This window comes from Cicer arietinum, chromosome 5 (assembly GCF_000331145.2).
Source record: "Cicer arietinum cultivar CDC Frontier isolate Library 1 chromosome 5, Cicar.CDCFrontier_v2.0, whole genome shotgun sequence".
In the NCBI taxonomy this organism is placed as follows: Eukaryota; Viridiplantae; Streptophyta; class Magnoliopsida; order Fabales; family Fabaceae; genus Cicer; species Cicer arietinum.
Genome location: NC_021164.2, coordinates 40,794,151 through 40,811,310, shown reverse-complemented (window position 1 = coordinate 40,811,310; position 17,160 = coordinate 40,794,151). Strand labels below are relative to the sequence as shown.

At 36.4% G+C, this 17,160-nt stretch overlaps 1 protein-coding gene across 1 annotated transcript in view; it reads right to left on the bottom strand.

Moving 5' to 3' along the window:
- Positions 1 to 478: 478 nt before the first annotated feature.
- Positions 479 to 17,160, bottom strand: part of LOC101489091 (uncharacterized) — a 30,893-nt gene continuing 14,211 nt past the window's right edge. The window contains exons 9-24 of the mRNA XM_004499359.4: positions 16,956 to 17,136; positions 15,435 to 15,580; positions 14,144 to 14,245; positions 13,728 to 13,838; positions 7,438 to 7,503; positions 7,245 to 7,343; positions 6,175 to 6,366; positions 5,950 to 6,078; positions 5,763 to 5,867; positions 5,089 to 5,403; positions 4,766 to 4,953; positions 4,584 to 4,686; positions 4,344 to 4,489; positions 4,110 to 4,189; positions 3,198 to 3,346; positions 479 to 1,120 (exon numbers count right to left, since the gene is read on the bottom strand). Coding sequence (XP_004499416.1) covers positions 1,004 to 1,120; positions 3,198 to 3,346; positions 4,110 to 4,189; positions 4,344 to 4,489; positions 4,584 to 4,686; positions 4,766 to 4,953; positions 5,089 to 5,403; positions 5,763 to 5,867; positions 5,950 to 6,078; positions 6,175 to 6,366; positions 7,245 to 7,343; positions 7,438 to 7,503; positions 13,728 to 13,838; positions 14,144 to 14,245; positions 15,435 to 15,580; positions 16,956 to 17,136 — 2,229 coding nt within the window. The 3' untranslated portion in view covers positions 479 to 1,003. The remainder of the gene's footprint in view (positions 1,121 to 3,197; positions 3,347 to 4,109; positions 4,190 to 4,343; positions 4,490 to 4,583; positions 4,687 to 4,765; positions 4,954 to 5,088; positions 5,404 to 5,762; positions 5,868 to 5,949; positions 6,079 to 6,174; positions 6,367 to 7,244; positions 7,344 to 7,437; positions 7,504 to 13,727; positions 13,839 to 14,143; positions 14,246 to 15,434; positions 15,581 to 16,955; positions 17,137 to 17,160) is intronic.

Here is a 17,160-nt window from a genome sequence, read left to right as displayed (position 1 = left end):
AGCAGCAATTGCCAATGAGGTTCGTGTTTTAATGATGGTCAAGGATTAGTGCACAAGCATTATTGTAGAACGAAAACTCTTTTCACCCCTAAACATGAGTTCAGATGTAGTATCTATCTAGAAAAACACTGATTTTGTATTGTCGAGAAAACGCTTTTGGATAATTTATACTCTCTAAAACTATATTTCTGAAACATGAAAGGCTGTTTTGTTTAGAAGCAAAGGGGTGAAAAGTAATGCCTTAGTGGAGGCAGCTATATCATAATGTAAAGCAGGTTGGATTTTTATAATTGTCGAAATTTATGTAAAGCATATCTACAATTACAGCTATCAAACATTTTTTTTAATTTAATGAAGACCATATTTTTAGTTAAAGCCTACTATGTCCCCATGTGACAGAAGACAAGTCCTTGTCACTTTATTCCATCCAATATCTGTTTGTTTTGAAAAAAATGGATATTCTTTTACATGTTCGATAGTATTACATAAATGTACAATTTCAATATTATATTTCCATTTGGAAACTATTATATAATTCATCAGAACATGAACCATGGCACAACAATCTGGCCATGTAATTTCAGATCAACGTTTCCCTAATACACTATACACAAAAAAATGGTTGAAATCAATGATATGTTTACATAAGGATGAACCCAAACTCTGCCACTACACTTCCGTGGTTATCTTAATCTCAGGCTTGAGTGCTTCCTGTTCACATGTTAACTATTGCTCGCTTTCAAACTGGACAAGATGCTATTCTTCAAAAGAATTTCCTCAAGGAATTTTTTTCATAGGCTGTGCAGTTAAAATAGAATGTTCGACCGCAATAAAATAAGGATAAACAAGGTTGATGCGAAGTACACCATACCATGATAACCACTTCCAAGCAGATTACGATCATCTCTGGTAGTTGCAACTGCACCATGTGCAGTTCCCCATAATTTTTAATTTACAACAAACTCGGTTGAATTGCGACCATTTATGTAGTTGTTTGTGATCCTTAACAGGCTGCATCTCCACTTTCTTGGATGTTCGCAAGAGAATAGGAACTTCCAGGAACCTTGACTAAAACCTCATCGTCAAGTAGACTTTCTTGTTCGCCTTGAAGCCGATGATCCTGAATTTTAAACAGAAAATGAAGTGAATAAAAGCTCATAACAGTCATCAAAGTTTCATCTCTACCATCTTGAAGGCTATCTTGCTAAATGTTATTGTTAGCTATTTTAAAATTTAATATCATCATAAAATAAACCTTACTAAGTCACAATTCCAACTGACAGAGTCAAGCCACAAGTCATTTAAATATAGCATGGCAGTTTACAACTGTACCCTTATTAGCCAACTAAACTTTGAATAATTACTATCACACAACTAAATGATTTGGTTAATGGTGTCAGGTGTGAGTGATAGCATATTTTATATAGATTAGTATTAGTATTAGGTGTTCAGATTGCTTATTTGAGCAATCAAAGATATGTAAGATGGAGATACAATTGGTGTTAGAACACAAGGTGGAAATACAAAACATTTTACAATGATTATAGTGTGGATCATAATGTGTTAAACGCGCTTCTCAAACATATCCAAGAAATGGTGCAAAAGTGCACTTTTTGTTGATGATGCAGTCTTAGTTGAAGTTGAGTTTTAGATAAAAAGAGGAGAGAAATAGCAAGAAATATAATTATGGAGATATATAACTGATCATAACTTGATAATAGCTTGATAAAAAAACCAAATACTAATCCTTAACCGAGGGAACAGCTATAAGATGAGCTGGGAAAACTACTATTTCAGGACAAAATGACCAAAAATCAAAATTATTCCAAATTTAAAATTAGTTTAACTGTAGTGTCCGCTACAGCCTCTATTTGGATGTTATCTGACAGCTATTGGTTGCGCTTCAGCCACCGCTTGAAACCGCAACAGGATGGGGTTTCGTGTAGCGACTTGGCAGAACAAAGATCTGCCACTCTGCTGCTCATGCCTTGCAGAGTTGTCCACTGTCCTCTCTGTCGTCTTAAAACCCATCTTTGCAACTGCCACCGCTAGCAGATCTGGCATGAGTTTGATGATCTTCGGCATTTCTGTGTTTTGTATATGTTGAAGTAATGAAGTTCAATATTTTGATGTTTTTTGTATATATTATTTGTGCTTGATGAAGATCATCAATAGTGAAGTTTTTTATTTTTCTAGAATTTTCTGTGTATGACTTTGAAATTCTGTTTACTGAAAGTTGGGTTATCTGTTCATTCATAATGTTTCAATCCACCCACACACCCGCCCATCCAACCAAACCGACACCCGCCTAATCTGAGGGCAGAAGCAGGTTGGGAATTCTGGCCCAAAACTGACTGATGTCCACACCTACTTGAAACTACTTATAAGTTATAAAAAAAATCCTTTTGTAGATATGTGCAAGTTTTTACAAAAATGTAGATCTGCAAGGATATTTTCAACTTTTAGTATGCATTTGACATGCATTTGTCAATTAAAAGATGATCAACCTTTGAATATAAATCTAATTCTAACCCAAACTTTGAATATAAATCTTATTCTAACCCAAACGGGATAAATGCTTGACATATGGATAACATACAGATAAGCCATCCAATACTTACGGCAAACTAACACACTGCACACCATAAGGGCTCGTTTGATGCCCATGATAGGATAAAGGATGTAAAGCTGGATAAGGATAGGATATACATTATCATATCTTGTATTTGATACACACATGATAACCAACAAGATAACACTTTATTGTCATATATTTGGTACACATCTCATCATGACATGATATAATATATATTATATTTAAATAACAAAATTATCATTGTGAAACATATTAATTTTTTTTTAAATTAACTTATATTTTAAATATTATAAATTAACAAAAATATTTATAATTTATAATATTTAAAATATAATAAGTAATGAAATAATTTTATATTTAAAACTATTCATTGACTGTACTAGATAAACAATTTAAATTTTTTTTAAAATATCATCAGTAACCAAATAATTCTATTTTATTTATTAGAATGTAAATAAAGATATGATATATTATATGTAAATGGCAAAAATACCCTTGTAAACAAATTATATTTATTTTGAAATTTCAATTAATTTTCATATTTAAGAGAATGTGTGTCAATGCATCAGTAGAAAGAATTAAGCTTACTAGTACTACATACCTCAATACTATTTTTCATGGCATTCATCAAAACTTTTAGTTGTTTCCGGGCATTTGCTCTTATAATGCGTCGTTCAACACATTGTACAGCAGTAACGTCATGATGGCAGGCCACACAAAGAGTCCTCATATTTTCAAGATTACATTCACCTATAGAATTGATTAAATCAGGTATAAACTCAAACACAGCTAAAATGTCACTTTTTTTAGCAGGTAGAGGAAATTACAGGGAGGACACAATCAGCTGAGAAGAAAGAAGACATGACCAACATTGTATTCTTTATTTTGACTTTTATTTATGTATGCATTCTATATTTTCTTATTTTAATGTGCAATTTTCAGAGAATTTCGAAAAATAAGTGACAATTTAAAAACTTTTAAATATGTCAAAAAATGAGCAAACAAATTTAGTACAAAATTTAAAATATGTAATAACTGCAAATTTTAAAAAATAAAATGAGATATTACTTCCAGACATCTGAGATTTGCATCCTGACAAAACTAATCAAATAGTTCGAAAGTTAATATCGAAACATTGTTAAATTTCTGAAAGTTAACTTCCAGATGGTAAATTACCCCACATCATAAGTCAACAGTTTCTGGAAGTTAACTTCAGGATGTCAACATTTTGAGAGAGAAAATATGAAAAAAATTCTATAGGGGTTGCTAATGGTAGCCCCATCTACTATTTGCAGACATATTTATATCTTAATACCCGGTTTACAAATACAAGCTGACTAGATGAATGTTTCCCATAAAACCAGATTTCTATATCGGCCTTTCCTTTGAGCATATCAAAATCTTAGTTGGAAGTATCAATGGTCATTTCTGGAATAACAGGTCACTACAATTTAAAATTGATACTAAAATTCTTACAGAAGCATGTAGGATTGGACTTTAAAAGAAATTATACCTCCGCCTTTATATACTGGAACAATGTGATCAGCATGCCATGCATTGCCTTCACTTGGGTCGTTGACAAGCTTCTCAAGCCTGCAGATAATCAACTAGTGTTTCAAAAGAGTACTCCAGATAATAAGCAAAATTATTAATGCTTTGGAACAGTCAGTCTTTTTACAAGCCTGGAATGTTGTTTGCTAAAATTATAACAGAATTGACTTTAGGTATTTCACTATTATAAACTCACATCTTCTTCCGCTTTGCAATTTTTGGTGCTACTTTTTCAATGTACCCCTGTCGTCTTTCCAAGGACAAAGGTCTTATATGCACAACAAGCTTATGACAGTCTAATTGGCAATTTGTGCACACACCTTGCTCAATTTGGAAAAGTTCCTGAATATTTCATATCACTTACTTCAAAATCTAGCTCAAAGACATGAAAATTACATAAAAAAAAAATTAATCAAAACATTCAGATTTGAATAACCTGACGAAGGAATCGGCTGCTAGTTCTCATACGATACTCTTGATAGCAGTCAAGGTTACAAAAAAGATCTTCAAAATATTCAGGTGTCTTGGCATTATTACCCCTGAAAGTGTAATTATTAATTGTAGATTGTACACTAATATAAAATATTAAAAGCAATACATGTTTTGTTTGGGACATACATGCACTGCTTTTGACAAAGCTTACAAAGTGGCTCATCTTTCAGACTCCAGCCTTGAGTGTATTCTTTTTCCTTCTTACCAAGGCCACTTCGAAGATAAACCTTTTTCCAAACAGCATCTGATGGTAAAGTATAGCTAATCTCCGTTAAAGGAGTCATGCGCCGTTTGCTTCCACCATTTATTAATCCCTGTCAATGTCAATAGTAGACTTTTGTTACATTATATATATACAAAGAACCAAAATAATATTACAAGGGATGGACAATTTTTTTTTGAAAAGATCATATCCACTAAAACAGAGTTCAAGTGCGTAGTGTGCCCACCTTACTGTTGTGGTTATTACTTTCACTCAAGTAGCATAATTCAACAGCCAAAGGAAGTTGTAACGGTTTTCCAAGTAACTTCCTGCGTTCAATTGACCTTAAATTCTTCCATTCATTTGCAAAATCCAGAAGAGCATTCCTATAAGCAGGGTTATCCTTGACAGATGCAGACTCTATATCCCATTTCTCATCAGCATCAGAAGGACTCAGCAACTCAAGGTCTTCTGGTCGAAAACTTTCATAAAGTGGCTGTGGTCTTACATCTGTGCCCGGATTGCAAGTATAAAGGTGGATCCTTCCAGTGTATGGACTCACCTGAAGAGCAAACAAATGTTTTTTTGCAGCCATGAGAACTATCAATTACAATCCAGTCTTTGCATGACACCAAGGGAGGCTGTAAACACAACCCTATCCCATAGGCTATAACATAGGTAATGGTACCAACATCCACTTGAATGTGGGATTCTTCTCTTACCAAATACACCAAAGAAAAGCATGAATCCCACAGAGTGCAAGCTCTATTACTTATTTCATAAACAAACTTGAATAAACAGAAATTAGTTTCGATAACTTTGCTTCTATCATGTACAATACTATAGTAATCAAGCCAATCACTGACAGGAGCAGAAATTTCTTGTACAATGAAAACCAAAATATTTACAAATGAATTTTACCTCAAATCGAAGAGAATTGACTTGATTAGGGCAATCTCCTTCAGTTTCAACAGGATGAATGGGCTGGCCATTTACTGCATCTGTCGTTGAAGTTGATTCCTTATCCTGAAACAGAAAAATAAGACTCCCACCCTCTCACAAAACACATGAACTATAGCACCATTAGAAAGCTGCAATAAAAATCTACCTCTATTACTTCATCGTTGTCCTCGAAACTCTCTTCAGAACATCTATCCCCACCATTAAAATCATCTACATCAAGATTTTCATCCAAAACTGAAATCTTGCCTAAATCTAGGCAGGAAACACTATCAACCTACTCTACCAACAAAATACAATATTTAGAAAGAAGCAACTAATAGAGTGAATAACACTAAGGAAAAACAACCTAAAAGTATAAACTAAGTCTTACCGTAATATTAGCACCCTGATTTGTGTTATCTACAAGACCAGATTCATCATCTTGATTTGCTTCTGGTTCATTTGATTTAAATGCAGAGGGTTGCTTATCCAATTCTGTTTCATCTGATGCATCTTTGCATGCAGATTGTTCTTCAGATCTGTCAATTTTCAAGGTTGGGTCTATATAAGAAACACCTTCAACCTGCCACACAACATCACCAAAAGAAACTGATGTTATACAAGAGAACAAAAAATGTAAATAAATAAAAAAAAAGTAAACTAGTCAAACATTGCAACCTATGTCAATCATTTTTATTTCAAGATAATGGCCAAGAAAATGGTGTATCTAATTAGGTATTCATTAGTTGGGACTCTGACAATCTTTACACAGGAAAGGTTGCACAGTATTGAAACCCAAATTAGAGCCCAACAGGTCCAAGAACTATAGTGAAAACTAATGACAAATAAATTATTCAACATAACTAAATGCTAGACTTGCGATAATGATATCACTTGGAAAGACCACCAATCTGTTTTGGTCATCCCATAAGTTGGAAAGGGAATTCATCTGCATCCAATTAAAGATAAAAAAAAATGTACATAATGTCAGTGTTGTCAAATGGCAGCCATGGATGCATGGCGTGGCAATTTTTTGACCAAAAGCCGTTTGATAGTCATTGTGGGGTGGCTTTTACATGGTGGCTATAAATATGTACAATTTCGTTTTGTAATGCAAGACATTGATTCTAAACTATTCCACAATAACATTGCATATCATCAAAGGCCAATAATTTATTTGTTAATCACATAAGTTGTAGAGCAAATAGGATCGTCTCCTTCCATCTTTCCTCTACATTAAGAAAACAAGGGTGAGAGGAGAGAGAAGATGATGATAAAAAAATAGAGAAATAATGAGAGAGATAGAGATGGAAGAAGGATTCAAATCCATCGTAGAGGGTATTCATTTATATTTCAGAGCATAAAATTGTCAATTTGTTTGAATATTACAACTCTGGACAAACTATAAGATCAAAATTTCCAGACACATAATAGTTGAATTAAAAAACATTGAAGTGAGACCTTTATCTCTTTCATCGAGTCATATTTTCCATCTGTTGTACATGAAACACGATGCAAACTTTTATTCAAACTTTTCCAATGCGATTCATCCCAAGTATCCTGCAGACGGTCATGCCAACAAAAGTGACTTGACAAAGGCATTTCACAATAAGCTCTCATCCCAAATCTTTATAATCAATGAGAACCTAATTACCTTTGCACAAAATATGTATATGTTAACTGCATTTGTTTGACCCCGTCGATGAGCTCTGTCCTCGGCCTTCAAAACATGTTAACATGAATTATTATTTATTTAAAGCGTTATTTGGATATCAGAAATACCCCCACATTTACACTTCATCATCAACTACAACTCTACAAGTACACTACACCAAACAAACTACATGACATTTCCATAATAAAGAAAACTTTACAAGTGTTGTCTCATAGTGATAGGAATGGGTTGGGCCCCACAAGTGATGAAGGGGATCTCTTAGTAAATAGAGATGAGGTGAGGCCTAAGCAATGGCAAGTATATGTGAGAAAGAATAAGAAAGGGAATGCAGAAAAATAATGATTGCCTAACTAGCATAGGGAGTTAATATTCTACTAGTAAATAGGAATTAATATTCCACTAATAAATAGGAGTTAATATTCCACTAATAAATAGGAGTGTGTGCAGAGATAGCTGGATGGATTTTTCATTTTTCAGTTACACCTTATAGGTTGGGCAGTAAGAGAATTGTTTTCTCTAACTGAGGAGCATTAGCTCTGGAATCATTTTCTGTTTTCTTATCAATTAATACAATAATTCTTTTCATCTAATTCTATCTTATCTCTGCTCTATCATTTTCTGTATATGTGAGAAAGAATAAGAAAGGGAATGCAGAAAAATAATGATTGCCTAGCTGGCATAGGGAGTTAATATTCCACTAGTAAATAGGAATTAATATTCCACTAATAAATAGGAGTTAATATTCCACTAATAAATAGGAGTGTGTGCAGAGATAGCTGGATGGATTTTTCATTTTTCAGTTACACCTTATAGGTTGGGCAGTAAAAGAATTGTTTTCTCTACCTGAGGAGCATTAGCTCTGGAATCATTTTCTGTTTTCTTATCAATTAATACAATAATTCTTTTCATCTAATTCTATCTTATCTCTACTCTATCAATTGGTCCAACCTGCTACGTTCATGCAAACCAGAATGGACGCAAGAATCACCGGAGTGGAGGAGCGGTTGGGACGTGTGGAGGAAAGCATTGAGTCGTTATGTGACTTCATTGGTTCTGAAATTCAGAGGGCTTTGACGACGTCTCAAGATAATATTACAGCGGTTCCCTCGCCGTTAGATGAGTTTCGTTTAGCTGCGAAGAAGGTGGAATTGCCGGCGTTTACCGGTGATGATCCAGTGGCTTGGATCACTCGAGCAGAAACGTATTTCGACGTACAACGCATTTCGGTAGATGTGAGAATTCAATTGACGAAGCTCAGTATGGAAGGTCCTACAATTCATTGGTTCAATTTATGGCACGATTCTACGGAGGATCTGTCTTGGGAGAGTTTGACAGAGGCGTTGATCGTTCGTTTCGGTGGTGGTCGTTTGGAGAATCCCTTTGAAGAATTAAAGGAATTAAAACAATCTGGATCTGTTGAGAATTACATTGTTGAATTCGAATTGTATTCTTCACAGTGTGGCCATTTACCAGAACAACAGTTTCTTGGTTATTTCATTGGTGGTTTACGTCATGACATTCGTTCTCGTGTGCGTACCTTCAGGCCTCGTAATCGTTACTTAGCGATGCAATTGGCTACAAACCGGGTCAAGGTTCTTGGGCCTGATTTCAAAAACCTATTTGGGCCAATCGCGAAGGGGAAGGGAACAGATTTGCAAACCCTAACCAGACTAGTAACAATGTGGGTAAAATGCGTACCGGGCTGGGTCTTGGATCTCAAATCAGGTCAACACACCCTCCAAATTCTACTCCTCCTTCACGTCTTAACTCTGGTGACGTTTCACGCCGTCACTCACGCGGCGTTCGCCATTTACCAAGCGCAGAGGTTAATGAGCGTCGCGCGAAGGGACTCTGTTTTTGTTGCAATGAACGATGGGATCCCCTCCATCAATGCGCAACGAAGTAGTTACGATTAATTATCTTGGGGGACGATGAAGTGGTCAACGATGAAAGAGAGATTGTGGCGCTGGAGGCCAAGTCGGAAGAAGAGATTGCACAAGAGGAGTTAGAATGTAAAGGGATGGGAGTTTTCGGTGTATCCACCACTCCAAACCAGGTTCGAACAATGAAAATAGAGGGCTGTTTGCAAGGTGCGCCTATTTTGGTTCTTATTGACAGTGGAGCCACGCATAATTTCATATCTCCTAAGGTGGTTGAAGCTCTAGGGCTGCCTATGGTACCTTCTACTCCCTTGGGCGTCAAGTTAGGAGATGGTCATCGTGTCCTAACTATGGGTAGGTGTAAGGGAATTCAGATGGATGTGGGAACGGTGCAGATTTGTTTTGATGCTTATGTGTTGGAGTTAGGGGGTGTGGATCTGATTTTGGGAGTTGTTTGGCTGGAAACTTTGGGGAAGGTGACCATGGATTGGAAAGAAATGTCTATGGTGTTCAACCATAAGGGCAGTATGGTGAAACTCCTTGGCCAAGCCTTAGATGAGAAGATGGCTACTTTCCAAAGCATCATCACTTCTTCCCGGCTGATAACAGACTGCGAATGGCCTACCTTGATGGAGGTGGTAGGTTCACAAGTGTCTCGTGTCTCAGATCAACAGACTAAGGAGTTGCAAAAGTTGTTAGATCAGTTTGCTATTGTATTTAAAGAAATCCAGGGTCTTCCTCCTACAAGAAACATTAGCCATTCCATTGAACTTCTGCAGGGTGCTGGTCCGGTAAGTGTGAGGCCTTACAAATATCCTCATTTACACAAGGATGAAATTGAAAAACAGATTCAGATCCTTATGCAGCAGGGGGTGATTCGAAACAGCACTAGTGCTTTCTCTAGCCCCGTTATTTTGGTCAAGAAGAAGGATCAATCTTGGCGCATGTGTGTAGATTACCGTGCACTTAACAAGGTTACAATTCAAGATAAGTATCCTATCCCTGTGGTAGATGAATTGTTAGATGAGTTACATGGCTCGGGTTATTTCTCTAAGATTGATCTTAAATCTGGTTATCATCAAATTCGTATGAAGGAAGAGGATATTCATAAAACTGCATTTCGTACTCATGAGGGTCACTATGAGTTTATGGTGATGCCATTTGGCCTTACCAATGCCCCTGCAACCTTTCAATCAGTGATGAATGATATTTTTAAGCCTTTTTTAAGGAAGTTTGTATTGGTTTTTTTTGATGACATACTAGTGTACAGCGATAGTTGGACTGCTCATTTGCAGCACTTGGAGATGGTTCTAAACATTTTGAAACAACATCAGTTTGTGGCTAACGGAAAGAAGTGTGCTTTTGGTAAACACCAAGTTGAATACTTGGGTCATGTCATTTCCAAAGCAGGGGTTGCTGTGGATCCTGCCAAGGTTAGCAGTGTGTTACAATGGCCAGTCCCTAAGAAAGTCAAGGGGGTGAGGGGTTTTTTGGGATTAACAGGTTACTATAGAAAATTTATAGCTAACTATGGGAATATTGCTAAACCCTTGACCGAGTTGACAAAGAAGGATGGTTTTAGATGGAATGTTGCGGCTGCCGAAGCTTTTGAGAAATTAAAAGTAGCTGTTACAACTGCCCCAGTTTTAGCTATGCCTAATTTCAAATTCCCTTTTGAAATTGAATGTGATGCCTCTGGAAAAGGGGTTGGTGCTGTATTGTTGCAATCTAAACATCCCATTGCGTATTTTAGCAAGGCTTTTGAATCATCTAGGCTATCTAAATCGGCCTATGATAAGGAGTTAATGGCTTTGGTGTTAGCTATTCAACATTGGAGACATTATTTGTTAGGAAGGCGGTTTGTGGTTTATTCTGATCAAAAGAGCCTAAAACACTTGTTACAGCAACATATTACCACAACAAATCAACAGGAATGGATGGCTAAGTTGTTGGGTTTTGACTTTGAGGTGGTATATAAGGCGGGAGTGGAGAATAAGGTGGCTGATGCTTTATCTAGACAACATGAGGATGCTGAAATTCATGCTCTTAAATCCTATCCTATTTGGCAGCAGAGCAGCCAATTGCAACAAGAGGTATCAAAGGATCCCTGGCTTAAAAGCATTGTGGAGGCTATTCAAAAGGATCTTACTGCTAAACCTGGGTTTTCCTTAAAAGGTGGCATCTTATTCTACAAAAATAGATTAGTTATACCGGCTAATTCACCACTTATTGAAGATCTACTTAAGGATTTTCATTCTTCCCCTAGTGGGGGTCACTCCGGCTACCTACGCACTTATAGGAGAATGGCAGGCACGTTATATTGGCAAGGGGTGATGAAAAGGGTGCAAGATTTTGTGAAAGCTTGTGACACTTGTCAACGTCAAAAATATGCCGCGACTACGCCTAGTGGGTTACTACAGGCGCTACCTATTCCAGTTTTGGTGTGGAGTGAGATATCTATGGATTTCATTAATTGTTTGCCCAAACGTAATGGATTTGAAGCTATTTTGGTGGTGGTGGATCGTCTCTCCAAGTATAGTCATTTCATTCCTCTTAAACATCCATTTACTGCTCGCTCCATTGCTGCTATTTTTGTGAAGGAGGTGGTTAGACTGCATGGAATTCCGGAGTCAATTCTTAGTGATCGTGATCCCTTGTTTGTGAGTATTTTTTGGAAAGAGATGTTCAAGCTAGTAGGTACGGTGCTTAAAATGTCTTCGGCATACCATCCCCAAACTGATGGCCAAACAGAAGTGGTTAATCGTTGTTTAAAGGCATATCTACGTTGTTTTATTGCAGATCAACCTAAGTCATGGGCACATTGGATTCCTTGGGCAGAACTATGGTACAATACCACATTCCATGTTTCCACAGGGTTTACCCTTTTTGAGGTGGTGTATGGCAGGAGACCTCCAGTATTGGTGCATTTTTTGGAGGGAGAAATCAGAGTAGAAGCTGTAGCCCAGGAGTTAAGAGACAGGGGTGAAACTTTGCGTCAATTGAAAGCTAATTTACTCAAAGCTCAAGAGTACATGAAATACCAAGCTGATAAAAAACGCAAGGCAGTTCAATTTGAGATTGGTGATTGGGTTTTCCTCAAATTACGTCCCCATCGACAGCAATCGGTGGTGCATAGAATTCATCAAAAATTGGCTCCCAGATTTTTTGGTCCTTATCAAGTCATTAAGAAGATAGGGCAGGTTGCTTACAAGCTACAGTTACCAGCAACATCTAAAATACATCCTACTTTTCATGTTTCTCTATTGAAGAAAGCTGTAGGCAATTATACTGCTACAACTCAATTACCTAGCACTTTGGAGTCTGACACTGGGGATATTATTCCTGCTAAGGTTTTGTCATGGAGGGATAAGTTTGATGGTGGGCAGCATAAGCGAGAATGGTTGATTCAATGGGAAGGCATGGATGTCGGAGATGCTACCTGGGAAGAAGAACTGCTGCTGAAGAGTCAATTCCCTGATTTGCGCCTTGAGGACAAGGCTACTGTTGAAGGTGGGGGTGATGATAGGAATGGGTTGGGCCCCACAAGTGATGAGGGGGATCTCTTAGTAAATAGAGATGAGGTGGGGCCTAAGCAATGGCAAGTATATGTGAGAAAGAATAAGAAAGGGAATGCAGAAAAATAATGATTGCCTAGCTGGCATAGGGAGTTAATATTCCACTAATAAATAAGAATTAATATTCCACTAATAAATAGGAGTTAATATTCCACTAATAAATAGGAGTGTGTGCAGAGATAGCTGGATGGATTTTTCATTTTTCAGTTACACCTTATAGGTTGGGCAGTAAGAGAATTGTTTTCTCTAACTGAGGAGCATTAGCTCTGAAATCATTTTCTGTTTTCTTATCAATTAATACAATAATTCTTTTCATCTAATTCTATCTTATCTCTGCTCTATCACATAGCCCACAGGTAATACATATCAAAACTGCATCATTCAATCAACCATGTGCTGTTTTGCAAAATGATTATCAAGTATCTTTTACAGATGAACCTAAGTTTCCCATTCCTTTTGTTCCTTTTAAGAGAATCATCTTTAAATGTGTTTAGTGTTTACAGTGCATTAGATGATTGTAGCATCCAGCACCAGACTAAGAGACATTTGATACGTGATAATGACCTTTATTATTGCAAATCAACAACAATAGGACTTCATTTTTCCTTTTGCTACACAAGTCAATCTTCTATAAAATCATTGGCAGCTATACTGATCTTTCATTTGCACAAACAGTTCAACAACTCAAACAATGTTTTCATAACCAATTGTCATGACAAGATAAAACATAAGTGACTGGAAATCAAGGCCTACCCTACAACCCAACAATAGTTATAAACAAACTTTTATGATGTGATATTCCATCGAACAGAACCTGAAGCATCGTCGTTGGGCTCTGAGGTAGCTCCAAAAACACAACATCCTGTGCTGTCGAGAAATCAAGTCCAAAACCTGCTGCTAGAATACCTATTATCGCAATTTTAACCTGAAATTCACATGTAACTAACAAGTCAAAGTAAGTCTGATGAGCAGGTAAAGTACTCCAAACTCATGTAATGATACAGATGACACTTAACACAGAACCCACACATGTACATGCAATATGACACAGAAAGATCGAAAGTCTGATACTAGCAAAAATGTTCAATATGGTTGTTTTTAAGTAATTCACGACTCTTATTCACTACCAATGTAAACTGCTCATTAATGATTTTGTACCAGACTTGATCTTGAATGAGACATGTTGATTTCAAGAACAATTTATAAGCACCCATGCAACAATAACAATACCTCTGGTGATGATCGAAATGAGATTACTGCAGATTGTCTATCTCGGGGTAGTGTATGTCCATCTATTCGCACAAAACCTACTCCTTTCTCACATATAAACTCCTGAAGGGTTCAGAAGACAAGTTTTATATCAGAAATAAAATTTAAATGTTTGTGGAGGATCAAAGCCCTAAGGCGAACATTAATATGCAATATGATGATCACCCATTCAAATGAAAGGAAAAGAAATCAAAACAAACAAAATGAGTTACTCTTGTTACTAAACTAGGTCACAAACTGTCAAAGTGATTTTAAAAGGAAGCAGCAACTTCTGAATTACTTCATGATGGTAGACTGGTAGCATGATTTACTAAACTGGACATATGATGGTAGCCAGCCAAGTAACAGAGAAAAGTAAAAAGGAGAATAGTGAATTACTGCAGTCACTACACCATGTTACATATAGCCGAAGGGATTTAGTTTATATTAGAGTCCTAAGGTTATGAGAAATTGAGGGAATCTGAGAGAAAAGTGAACAAAATATTTCACTGGTTTTATTGGAATGAGAAAAACCCAATTCAAAACTTAGATTTTGAACCTTACACAACCCCACATAATTTGATGGCTAGTAAGGTAAGGATTGTCTAAGCTTTATCTTCAATTTTGTGTTAGATCTTACTCATCCTTAGAAAACTTGCCTGGAGCGATGCCTTCAACTTAAACATACAATGTTAGACTCTCAACACACTCGCTCATACTTAGGACCGGACATCTGGAGCATCACCCAAGTGGCTAGATAGTGGGTGGCCCAATGTGTCTTGGTTACACTTTGATTCTTAGATTTAGAGTTGGACCTAACTCACTAACTCATCCTTACAAAACCAACTAGTAAGGTGAGTAATTTTAGGCCATATCTTTACTTGTGTTTTTCTACATTAGTAATACACCCCGACACCCATAGCTATTGGGTTGGTGCATTTATAATATGGGTAGCCCAACAATGAATCTATGATAGGCTCTGATACCAACATAAACTTTTTCATACTCGACCACACAAAACCAACGTGTAAGGTGAGAATTAATTAAGCTTTATAAACTCAAGTCATATCTCTAAAATCTAGTCAACGTGAAAATTGGGTTTTTCTCCAATAAGATGAATATTGAATTGATATTTATAGTGAACTCTGATAGAATTCTAACAAATTACTGACACGGTTAGATCTACTACTAACCAACTGACAGAGATGAACAACTATAGAGCTGCAACAAACTCTTTCAATTAACTATAGCTTCCAACTGATGAGAAATGCACCTGTACTCCGTCAAGAACTTTGTGATGATGAGCAAAAATTATCATCTTTGAAGCATTCTCTAATCCCGCAATGAGTGGATGAAAGGAAAGCCATTCACAAAACCCAGATAGCTTTGCAATTCCAAGTTCCTGATAAGTAAGCTTTCCTGCCAATAGATAGGATGAAGAAATTAAACATTTAAATTATTCTTCCACTTTAGTAAAGTTTAAATCAAGCGACACAACTATTTGGAAATGATAGGATACAAATAAAAGTAGCATGGCATTCTCTTTGAGCAACATAAAATACCAAGTGAGATTTCTATGGAAGTATAGTTAAAACATTTAATGAGTATATGAAATTTTTTTTCCTGAATAAGTGTGTTAATGTTAAAGTGGTATTATCGGGTTTTAACGTTTGGAAGTTTAGAATCAATTTGGTTCAAAATAATATGTTTCTCAATCCAAAAGTTGGTTGTTAATGTTATCAGATCACACAGGCTGGAAATGGACTTGTTTGCCGTAAACAGTCTCATCTCCAGTTTCCAGCCTCAACCCTTTTTCTACATATGTTCATCTTTTCAACCACCTTTGACACATTTGAATGCAACTGTCATTGCTACCACCACTACGGTCAATTCCAATCTAATTTGTTATTCTACCACTGTCTCACAGGCAGATTCTAGTTGCCATCTCCAACCAATTCCAATCTAATTTGTTATTCTACCACTGTCTCGCAGACTGTCAGGCAGATTTTAGTTGCCATCTCCAACGCCCACCACTGACCACGCTAGCAAAACCACCAGCAATTACCAACCCACACCTGTCATATTACATTTTGGTTTCTCCCCCTTGAGCAAAGCCACCAATTGAGAGGATGGTGTTTCAAAAATCAAAACTTTAGCAACCCTTGATATCTTCTCCACATTCAATGGTCTGAGTATGTTGATCAACATTGATTATCCACCAATAAATCTCGTCTCTATCAAACACTGAAATCACATTTTGAAGATGCAAAATCCATAGCACCAACTTTTGAAATTCAGATATCAGTTGATAAAAAACCCAGTATTTTATTTTATTAGAAAGAATAGAAGAATAGATATTTTGTCCCCTAAATACTTCTACAAACTTGCAAATCATCAAGGGTTTGCACACCTCCCTTGCTCAAAGGCCCCAATTCTCTCACAAATTCCTAGACTCATCCTTTCCTATTATTTCTATAAAACATAGTCTATCTCTCTAGCTATTTCATCCCAACTAATCCTAACTAACTCTAACTGCCTCAACTAACAGACCTAACAGATTAAGACTACAATTCAGTTATTCATATTCAAATGATAAATAATTCAAACTAATGCTACATTTTATGTTGCAATGGATTTACACGGAATTTCATAAGCTTCTCAGAAAAATAGCAATTTCATCCTAACATGTGAGGCCCGAGACAATATTGAACGAAAGCTATTATGGGAGTCATTAGCTGATACACAAATCCAGTAGTTCAACATAGTAATAAAGGCAATGATTCCTTCACAATACCATCATGTTCATCCAAATTATCCAACGGCATATCTTCAATTCCATTTTCAGATACATCAATCTTCAATACCCCAACAGCAGTTTTCGCAGCAACTATATCTGATCTTTTCAATGACAGTCTTATAATTTGCCGGCGTTTTGGAGGTAACTGTTGTAACACATGTTGCTTGAGCCGCCTTATCTACAAGACATGAAATACATAATA